The 10,952-nt window shown below is 40.0% G+C and overlaps 1 protein-coding gene across 1 annotated transcript; it reads left to right on the top strand.

Moving 5' to 3' along the window:
• The first annotated feature begins 7,914 nt into the window (after positions 1-7,914).
• klf2b (Kruppel like factor 2b) lies at positions 7,915-10,305 on the top strand. Its single transcript, XM_032566223.1, has 3 exons — positions 7,915-8,279; positions 8,419-9,322; positions 9,449-10,305. Exons 1-3 carry the CDS (start codon positions 8,208-8,210, stop codon positions 9,622-9,624), a joined length of 1,152 nt encoding a protein of 383 aa, XP_032422114.1. The 5' UTR covers positions 7,915-8,207; the 3' UTR covers positions 9,625-10,305.
• The last annotated feature ends 647 nt before the right edge of the window (positions 10,306-10,952 follow it).

Here is a 10,952-nt window from a genome sequence, read left to right as displayed (position 1 = left end):
TATATAAGGGTTTGATTAAATGTAAATGTTTGTGTTAATGTTGTAATAAAAGCTAATGGATTCTAATAAAACACATGAAACAAAGTACTGCTGTTTCCCAGAGCAGTAAACTCAGAGTTTCTGTACTAACTTTCTACAGTAAGTGAAGAAAATGAGCTGAACTGCTCCTAATTTACAAAAAATACCATTAGAAATTAGATAGTTTCATAAAATCCAGTATTGCTGCTTATGTTTCACAGTCTTTTCGGGAAACTTTTGTGACATTTTTGTTTCTTTTAGGTACCTTTCCCAGGAATACGGTGCTGAAAGCTGCCAGCCACAGCAGTGCGTATGTGCTCGACGGTCCCTGTGCTGTTTTTCTAACAAATAGTTGAGGGTTTCTGAGAGTAGGACTGGAGCCAGCTCTGTCATTCCTTTGGCGCGTGCCAACTTTGTACTAAACATTTCTATCCCCGTTTTTTTCCAGCAAGAGAGAGAAAGAGAGAGAGAGGAAAGCGAGTGGGGGGAAGGTTGTGGTGGTTGGAGAGCCTCAATGCTATCATTCTTTGATTCTGTTTGAATCTGGCCGCATGTGAGCAGGAAAAGGAGCCGAACGTGCTTCCTGAATGTTTCAGGGGGGAAGCGCTGTAATAAGCAAGGGGTGGGCGGTTAAAAATAACTGGGCTATATAAGCTCTGAGACCAGGGCAGGATCTCAGTCAGCCTCAAACTCCTACTGACTCTAGTTCAGTCAGGATGTCCAGCAGGACCGCCACTGCCTCTCTCACGCTGTTTTTCCACGTACGCCAGAGTGCATGAGGCTGAGGTGTCCTGAAGTGATGAAGAGCTTGCCGAACTGACACAGACGTGAGGCATGCCAGGGTTCATTAAATTAATTAAGCAGCTCAATGTTAGACTGACAACCTGAGGTTTCATCATGGAGAACATGAGTCCTTCTGCATGATGAAACATCACAACACTTTGGAGCAAGTACTTGGAGGAAAACATATTTTTCCTTTATCATTTAAAACCTTTACAGCGTTGAGAAAAGGCAGGGTTTCCCTCAGTATCTTATAAGCCTGGCGGGCCACCAGGCTTTACATTGTGCCCCCACCAGGCTTAGTTTTTGTTTAATGATTGCCATTTTTATTGACTTTATAGTTGGTGTTTAGGTATTACTCTTCCAGTCTACCAATAACGCATAACTATCAAGTGGTATTTTCAAATTTCCTGTCAACTATAAACATGTTTTACTAGCGGGCAGCTGAAAGGACTGCCCTAGCGCTCAGAGCACAGGGCTTAGCAAGCTTTCTAGGGGAAACCCTGAAAAACTATTTACCCCCTTACAGATTTCTTCTCAAATGTTTCAGATCGTCAAACCAACTTCTCTCATAAAAGTTAACTTGTGTAAATACATAAGAAAAAAGTTTTTAAATGATGATTTAATTCATTTCATTGACAAAAAGTAATTGCCCCCAAGTCCTGGTTGTACCGCCACTGTCAGAAACAGCTGCAGTCAATTAGTCTTTCACTTCCCACTGGAGGAATTTTGATCCAGTCTGGGGATTTTTTTAAAAACTGAGCCTCAATGGATGGTTTAAGGTCATGACACAACAACTGGAATTAAGTCCAGACTTTGACTAGGCCTCTCTAAAATCCTTCATCATTTGTAAGCAAAGATGGGTTTCTCTGTTTGCTTCAGGTTAAACTGATGGATGGACTTTAAGATTTTCTGGATTATTTTTGGATTCCTTTTAACAAATCAAAACCACATTGAATTTTTTTTTTTATCAGATTATTTTTTCCTATATAAAATTAGTTTAATCAACTGGGACAGTTAAGTGTTATAAAGAAAACAAAAGAAATCTGTAAATACTTTATGTGCTCTTATAAATCCATCAGATTGACATTTCAGATTAATGTAATTTATCCATTATTCTTTAGTCACTGTTTGGATTAAATATCACACTTCTATTCTAATTCCTGGAAAACCACGTTTGCATTTTTGCTTTGTGTGTGCAGTTTTTAAAGTAAAACCTTAAAATATTTACGCCCAAAAACAGAAGTAGATGACCCCGGGCATTCGTTTTTGAGTTATTCACAGAAAAGTTTTTTTTAGGTCAACCGCATCAAAAAGATAAGAGGATTATTTTGAAGGAAAAGGTAGAGACAGGCAGTTCGGCACACAAACTACTTGTCATTAACGCTTCAACTTGCTGATAAGTTGGTTAATGCTAAAGATAAGGCAGCAGCAGCAACAACAATAGAAAGTAGATGTTATAGTTGTGAAATAGTGTGGATTACCTAATGGTAAAAATGTTGTGCAAATGTCAGTTTTAGGGAAGGATTCTCTGAATTTTCTCTAGAAATGTTGCTCATCCTCATTGAAAGATTTCCGCTGCAGATGGGACTAAAAAACTAAACAGTTTTTAGTCTGACCCTCAGTCAGAGGGTCTGAGTCCTCACAATTACCTGTTTCTGACCTTTGACCTCCCTTTGAAGGTGCATCAGTTCTTTATGAAGTGCTTACAAATCTCTCTCTCTGTCCAACCTCCACTGAGAACATGTTTTAAATAAGGCTGCTGCGCTCAGAAAGGCGTCCCACCCATTCTACGTCCGAGGCCCTGACTGCTTAAATAAAATTATCTCACCAGTCATGCACTTAATTCACAGGAAGTGACGGCACAGGGTGAAATACAAACCTGGCTCAAAAAACGTCATTTGAATTACTGAGAGCTCCCACTCGAGCCGCCAAGTTACTGGGTTTTTTCCCCATCTGAGCTATCCCCGAAGTGACACAATAAGTAATTTGGATTTTTTCCATACCATGATTTTTCAGATCGTCACACATTTTATACATGCAATTCAATGCTAAAAAAAATCTGTCAATTTAATTTATTAATGAAAAAAATACAATTCAAACCACTGTGTTTTTGTGTAAAAATGGTCAAATAATGAATCTACCTTAATTATCAACATTTATAGGAATAATTTAACTACCTACCTCCAGGTCCGTTTGCTGACAGACCTGAAGAAACATCTAAACATGAGTGTAATGTGATGGTGTGTGAGGTTCACTCTTGAATGTCTGCAGATGATGTAGGCGTTTCCAAAAGAAGGCTTTCCTTAAAGCCGCACCTGATTGGACGAACAAAATCAGGCGCAACACGATTGGACGAGCAAGTCAGCGTAGGCGTTTCTACAGGAAACGAAGTTAACGTATTCAGTTCGATGTTTTTCTTTTCATTTCAATATCGCTAGCTTACTTCACTGGCATCGTACTTTCATTAATTTAATTGGTAAATACGCATTTGAAACCGATGGCATCAGAAGACTTACTAAGTAAGCACGTAGATAGAATAACGGACAATGCAGATTGTGTTAGCAGGTACGACATTAGCCGCGTTTTAAACATTCTCCTACCGCCTATCTTAATACAGAACATCCGGTTATATTTCAAAATAAGAGCACTGAGATGAACCACACTGTTCACTGCTGCTAATGGTAGCTATTTTTCGGAGATGTTTATAAGTATTTAAGGCTAAATGTTGATTAAATTTTTTTTAAAAGAACAACATTTGTTTTGGTTACTGAAATTATTTGAAACTGACATTAGTAGCTGAAAATCAATAATAAATAAATAAAAATTACATTATTCAAAAAATAATGTTACTTAGATTATCCTTCAGCTAAAAGATTGTATCCATAACTTCTTATTTTCTTGTTCAACTTTTTATAAGAGTCGCCACAGATGAGTGATTTCTAGAAGGTTTCTGTAGGATTTCTGTAACTGGAACTAGCCAATCAGTGTTTGCACTGTAGAAACACATACGTTTTAGAAACGCTCATTTCTAGTTTGCAGATAATCCCCTCTTCCTGAAAGGCTCAAAAAGAAAAAAAAAAAGGTGGTGGAGTGGCCTAGTCAAAGTCAAGACTTAAATCTAATTTCTAATGCTTGGGCCTGACTTTTAATAGATTCTTCATGTCTGAAAACCTTAAATTGTTTTTCAGACATGAAAAACAACAACTCTGTTGTGATTCTGTGTAGGTGCATCGTGTCCAAATGAATGAAACTACATGGAATCAAATTGGGTGTTTGAACATAAAAAAGATACAGGAATGTTTAAGCAAATATTAGTGAGGAGGTATATATATATATATAAGTTTGAGTCTTAAAGTCTAATTTTGATGTAATAAATTTACATTTTCCCTTAAAATATACTCATACCATAGCTTAACCTTCAAACATGTGCTCTCATTTTTTAGTTTAAAAAGATTATTAAGTTATACGTTACATAGTCATTCCAGACTTTAAATGCCTCATTCAAAGCCTGAAATTATTTTGACATCAACATCCCTGATGACCGTAAAGAAACTTCTGGTCAGTTTAAAACTCCTTCATGACGAGTGTTAAAGTTATTCTATTGGTTTTACGTGATGAAGGAGCTGCTGACACACAGCAAACAAAAACATCTAACATAACCTCAAAAAAAAATCTAAGATATTGCTCAAGGATCTTTGAGTAAAGCAGATCTAGGTTGGTTAATAAAACAAGATGACAGCAAGAGTTCAGCAAGAGATTAAGTTCCCTAAATTCAAACTAGAGAGCTTTTTAAAGTACTCAAGGTAGTTGTGCAAAAAGGGAAGTGAGAGTGCTCACTCTCACTAGTAGCAAACAGAGGAGGGTTGTGGCAAAAACCGGGGTCAGACTCAGCGGTCAGGGGTTCGACCATCAGGCCTGGCCAAATAAAAAAATGTTTCCTGTCAGGCCTTACTGGACTCCCTCTGTGTGACGCACTTTCCACTGAAAACTCAGTGCAGATCAAGCATCAGGATGTGGAAACCTCACAGCTGCACTCACAGAGTTTACTGGCCATGTTGGACATGACAGGCTGATGACAGGTGATGCGTCCGTCACATGGACGTGAGCAACATGGACGAGCCCAGGTCAGCAACGCATCATGCCTGCATACCGTACCTGCAGCAGCAGGAGGCGCATCCATTCTGTTTCACCTTGTAGGCTGACTCTGTTTCACTTCCTCCTAAAATAGGTTTTTGTATCTTTATATAGAAACTTTTCAATAATTTATGGAACAAACAAATAAAAGGCTTTGAAAGTCAAACATTTGAAATATTTTACAACGATCCAACAGAATTGAATGTATTTGAACAATTAGATATTTCAATTTTAACAATACTCAGAAAACTAATACAGACCATGTTTTAAAAAATGCTTTTGTTTACGAGGAATACACTTAACACTGAATAATATTTTGGTGTTTCATACCACACGTCCTTGTTTAGAACATCATTACTCAGCATTTTGCAGACATTTAATTTGGTGTGTTTCTGACGACTGCAGCAGCTTGTGAGACTGGCGAGGGATTTAAAGAAGTTTCAAAAGAGAAAATCAGATATTCTACTTTATTTTTAGCTGCCAAAAGCCCCAGGTCTGGTTTTTTACCCAGCAGACAACAAGATGCTAAAAGAAGTCTCCAGAAACCCCAAAATGTCACGAAAGGATGAAAAAAAAGGCCCTCATAAAGGTGATGTGAAAATTCACATCCAACATTTAGAAAAGTGCTGCACACGTTTAATTTTCACTGGAAGTGTACAACTTCTGCTATGCAAGAAAAAAGCATTGAGAGCAGGGAAAAGAGACAAACAGTAAAACATTTTAAATAATGTTCATTGGACAAATGAGGCTAAAATAAGGAATAGAATAATCGGAGTATTCTAAGTAAAAAATAGCAACCTCATACTCGTAAAACATGGAGGAAAAAGTGTTATGTTTGGGATGTTATGCAGCACTTGAGCAGACCAATGGTGTCCTGTTTCATTAAATAGGAAAACCGTGTTTTTCTTAATATAATTTAACAAAAGTACGAGGTTAATCAACTATTTTGTGTATGGACAAATACATCACTTTAATTCCGAGAGATAGAAAAATCTGATTAATCATTATCATTAACATTGATCTAGATATATCTAGTACTCTTAAAAAAACATTTCTAGAAATTAAGTGTGGATGGAAGTTAGAGCTTGAAATGTTCAGTTTCCAGAGCAAACAGACAAAAACAAGTCGTGCAACAGCAGGCAATGAAACGGTTTTCCTGCTGACCAAACAACTCTTCCATCCTCTTCTTCGTCAGAAACCAGATTCCTCTGCAGAAATAACAAGCGGACCAGCGAGTTGATTGTTGTGATGCAAATGTATAGCCCCAATCGACACTGCGTTCCCCTTAAAAGTCCGCCATTTACACTTGAAAGAGAGGTTACCCTAAATCATGTTTACATCACGAGAGGTTTCAGCGTGGAAAAAGAGCGACGAAAACGGATTCAGACGATCCTGGCGCCTGTTTGGACAAGCCCGCTGTGAGGGAACAAAAAGCCATCTTCCATTAATGATAATGAGCCGAGAGCAAGACGCGCCAAGCAGGTGGATGAAACGTTAATGGCCGCTCTCCCTACACTATAAGAAGTATTGAAGACAAGTCCTTAAAATGCTTTGTTAACACTGGAGAACAGGTCTTACCTGAAACGTTCTAAAGAAACTAAAAGTTGAACAACTAAAACACAGTAAAATAATCAAAAATAAGAATTGTTTTGTGATTAAATGATGAAGGGTTTTTGAAATATTAATGGTCTACACTGTAAAAAAAAAATACTCTCCTCAAGCAAGTTAAAAAATGCCAATGGAACTAATACTTTGGTAACAATATTCAGGAATTATTCATTTTAAAACAAGCTCTTAACTTTCAGAAAAGTTACTTGTACTTTAGTTTTGTCTCATTTCAAATGTACTAAGATATTTTCACTTGAAACTGGATCAAAAATACTTTTACCAAGTTGATATAGTCATTGCTAATACAATCTAAACATGAAAAATAAAGATAGCAAATGGTTCAATGAGCTTTAAAGTCATCTTCAGCATTAATATGGTCTAAAACTAGATCACTTTAATTAATTACCCAAGAAAAAGTATCTAATGTTGGAATTTTACAACTAGTGAGCCTAATGTGTAGGGAAAAAATATAGTTGATTAATTATTTTTAATGGATTGCTAGCAAGTTTGGCTTTACCATTAGCACTATGGCTAAATAAGTTGAAGTTAGACCAATTTAATTCTTGTACTAGCAGATTTAAAAGCAAGACTTGTTGGTGTTAGGAACTGTTAATACAACCCAAACTTGAAAAACAAGGATAGCTAACAGCTAAATGAGCTTTGGTTGAAGCCTAGCAAACCGTTTGGTAGGATTTGTTATCCAAACCTTTATGCCATCAGTGAACATTACAAAAAAGCTAGCCTAAATTGTGGTTAACGCTACTTACAATCTTAAATGGATTACCCAAAAAGCAGCTAATGTTGCTACCATTAAGTGTTTAAAACAATCGTAGTTGATTAAAACGAAATGATTTCCAATCAACTGCTAGCAAGCTGAACGTTAGCATTAGCGCTGTAGCTACCGACACAATCGGCGTCACAATCATTTAACAATTGTTAAACATTTTTTACACACTTGTATGTTTCTTTATAAATAAAATAATTTTCATAACTAATACAAATTTTCCTGCATTAAAAAATGTAATTAGACGTTTTTGTGCTGTCTCGTGATTGCGTAAGTACAGAAAGCCATTTTTCTCCCCAGATCTTTCCTGCATAACTTCAGATTAAATAAAACCTAATTAGTGTACACCTGAAAGCCTCATTCCTGTGGGGTAATGATTACACGAACAACTGACAGCTTATAAATGAGGCTGTTAGTGCGTCTTGTCCTGCGGCGGTTTCTGTCATCAGACTTGTTCTTCTGTGCATATTACGTAAGTATGGTTGCTATACAGGCTGTGTGTTTATCCTGAAACATTTTTTTTTTTTTTTTTTACAAGGTGGGTTGGCCGCTTTCTGCGTCATCATCTTCTTATAGGGCTGCTGCGCCGTGCCTGTCACACAGCACACTGAGCCCGGCAGCCCGCACTGCTTTATAAAGCGCTAAATTTACCAAACTTTACGTTGTTTCCTGAGCTCTCACAATTGGCCAGGCGATCTCCGCTTGGAGAGTTATAAAGTCGGGGAGGACCTCCTACCACTTTTAAACTTGTGTTCATGTGTTTGAAGCGCAGCTGTGGAGAGAGGGGGACACCGTGAAAGTAACTTAAACTCTGGCGCGGCTGCCGCTCCGCTTAACTTTAACCAAAATAATAAGTTTTAGTGTTATTTCACCCTAAACGATGGCCTTGTCAGGAGTGATGCTGCCCTCATTTTCGACGTTCTCGAACCAAAGAGAAAAAAGCTGGGAAAATGTAAGTTTTCACTCAGTCTTGCAGGATGATTTTAAATACTTAAAATACTTTTTTGTGCGCTATAGAACAAGAAATGCAAGACTTAACTTGTGCAAATGTATTTCTAATGTCTAATTGTTATTTTATTTTCTCCCCGCAGAGGTGGAAAGGAGACATGGACAAATTCCCACCTACAAGTTGCTCCATGCTTGAACTGGTACAAACCCTGGACTGTCAGAGCAAAAAGGATGACGAGGATCTGAGCGATTTCTTGGATCTGGATTTTATTCTCTCCAACACAACCGGATCAGGCAGCGCGGTGGAATACGTTGGCACAGCTGATCCCAACTTATACACAACAACCGGGAACTCTGTGCCGCAGTATCCCGCCGAGGACCACCGCTCCCCGCCTCCTCCCTACGGCGCCAGCCTCATGACGGAGCTGCTCCGCTCCGATGGACCCGCCGGCTACGGCGTTACGCGCAACCCCGGCGTTCAGGGGAGATTTTTCGTCAACACGGCGCCGTTCCCCCGCCCGGACATCAAAATAGAGCCAGCCATGGACAGCTACGGCCCCGTTATGGGCATGGTCCCTCAGAGCTGCAGCAAGATCAAGCAAGAAGGCAACGTTTCGTGCATGATGTCCTTCGAGCAGCCCCGGGTGGCCATCTCTCCGAGGGCGGCCAGCAGCATGACCCCGCCGCTGAGTCCCGACGACCAGCAAGCCACGGACTGCCAGGCTCAGCTGTGCTTCCAGCAGAAATACCACACGGCGGCGTCCTTCCAGCACCACCCGCAGGCCCCGCAGATGCAGATGCCCTACCACGCTCCGCACCCGGGCTTCGGGATGTACGACGAGGGTCTCAACCTGCAGCCCGCGGGCGCGCAGAGGGTGATGCTCACGCCGCCCTCGTCCCCGCTGGAGCTGCTGGAGTCCAAGCCCAAGAGAGGGAGGCGTACGTGGCCGCGGAAGCGCACGGCGACGCACACCTGCACGTTTGCCGGCTGCGGTAAAACCTACACCAAGAGCTCACACCTGAAGGCACATCTGCGAACTCACACTGGTACGTTTCCTCTCCCTCTCCTCCTCTTCCTCCTCATCTTTTTACAGCTTTTGTGCACAATTACGCACGATGATCCGAACTTAAAACTCCTACTAATAGTATTCCTCTTGTTTTTCTTCCACGCAGGTGAGAAGCCATACCACTGCAGCTGGGAAGGCTGCGGGTGGAAGTTCGCCCGCTCCGACGAGCTGACCCGTCATTTCCGTAAACACACCGGACACAGACCCTTCCAGTGCCACCTGTGCGAGCGCGCCTTCTCCAGGTCTGACCATTTGGCGCTTCACATGAAGAGACACATGTGAAGGAGCTCAGCAGAGGACTTTGGGGTGTTCACAAAGGGGGGATTGTATTATTTTGTATTGTGATTCAGCTGTATTTTTTATTTAAAATGCTCTCCATGTGGCCAAATTCTGTTTTTATATACATATAAAATATTGAATTAAAACATTTTAGTGTATGTTTTTTTCTAATAATGTAGCTGGTACTACTTTGGTTGTATAAAGAAAGCTTTAGAAAAGCTTTGTTTGCTTAAGAGCAGGCAGACCAAGAAGGGGCTGGCCCTGTATATACTACTCTTCCTTGACAGAACTGGAACGCTGTGTTTGACACAAAAGTGCCTTTCTATGACTGTGCTACTGTAAAACTCTTTGTAACAGAACGACGTGGCCAAAAAATGTATATGTTCTTGTTGACAGGGGTAAAATGCACATACAGTTGCCTAACAAGCGCAGAGACAATGTTTTATTTAAACTGCCTCATGTGTCTGAACTGCCTTTTTTGACTTATTTTAATCCTATTTGGAATTTATTTTCTTCTTCTCTGTGTGAAACTCTTGGATCCAGCCCCTCTGTACACTATCAGGGCTTGACGTCCTGTGCATTATTTTTTACTTAAATTTATATAAATAAGTACATGGATTTTATACTGTAAAAAATGTGTATTTATTGTAAATATTAAAAAGAACAGATTTGAAAAAAACAAAATTTCTCTGACTGGTGAACTTAGTCATTTCAGATCCACCTTGCTCGCTCATTTTGATTAACCACATCCACCCACTCAATACGGTTTCACAACTGTGCTTGAAAATAGGCGCACCCAGCAGAGCTGCAGGTTACCCTGTCACCCACATAAGTAAATACACGACTTGCCATAGAAGATGCTGACTTTTAAAACTTGAGGGCAACTCGATTTCCAGTGATGTTTTGCAGCTGCAAGACAGAGAAGGGTAGCCGCTTGTGGGCTTAGCCTATAAATACAAACACTCCATTTTCATAATTACAGAGTGAGGCCAGGAGCCGTCTGGACAGAGGGGCACAGCAAACCCTCATCAGGGAGCCCTTAGACTCCCTTTCAGATGGGTAGAAATTATAGTAGGACATCAAAGCGCCTTAATACTACAATTACACACAGTCGCTCTGCACTACAGTTTCAAAGTATCCAGGTCCAAGCTTCATATTATACATACGGTGTCAGTGAGCATTTGTATCTCCTGCATGAAGGCCTGCATTGAGAGCGCATATCAAAGCCAGATGGCAGCTGTGAGAAGATAGGTGACTGCTTTCAGGAGCGACTTTCAAAACTTCTCCACCTGAAATTCAATGTCAGAAAAGCCCCCAAAGCAGCATTTTAA

Source organism: Xiphophorus hellerii, chromosome 6 (assembly GCF_003331165.1).
Source record: "Xiphophorus hellerii strain 12219 chromosome 6, Xiphophorus_hellerii-4.1, whole genome shotgun sequence".
NCBI lineage: Eukaryota > Metazoa > Chordata > Actinopteri > Cyprinodontiformes > Poeciliidae > Xiphophorus > Xiphophorus hellerii.
Note: the sequence above shows the minus strand (reverse complement) of the source record. Positions and strands in the feature narration are given on the sequence as shown.

Excerpts from the sequence above, each read along its gene's own strand:
- klf2b (XM_032566223.1), top strand. The coding sequence starts at position 8,208 with ATGGCCTTGTCAGGAGTGATGCTGCCCTCATTTTCGACGTTCTCGAAC. Across the intron at positions 8,280-8,418 it reads GAGAAAAAAGCTGGGAAAAT|AGGTGGAAAGGAGACATGGA; the intron begins GTAAGTTTTCAC and ends TTCTCCCCGCAG. Across the intron at positions 9,323-9,448 it reads ACATCTGCGAACTCACACTG|GTGAGAAGCCATACCACTGC; the intron begins GTACGTTTCCTC and ends TCTTCCACGCAG.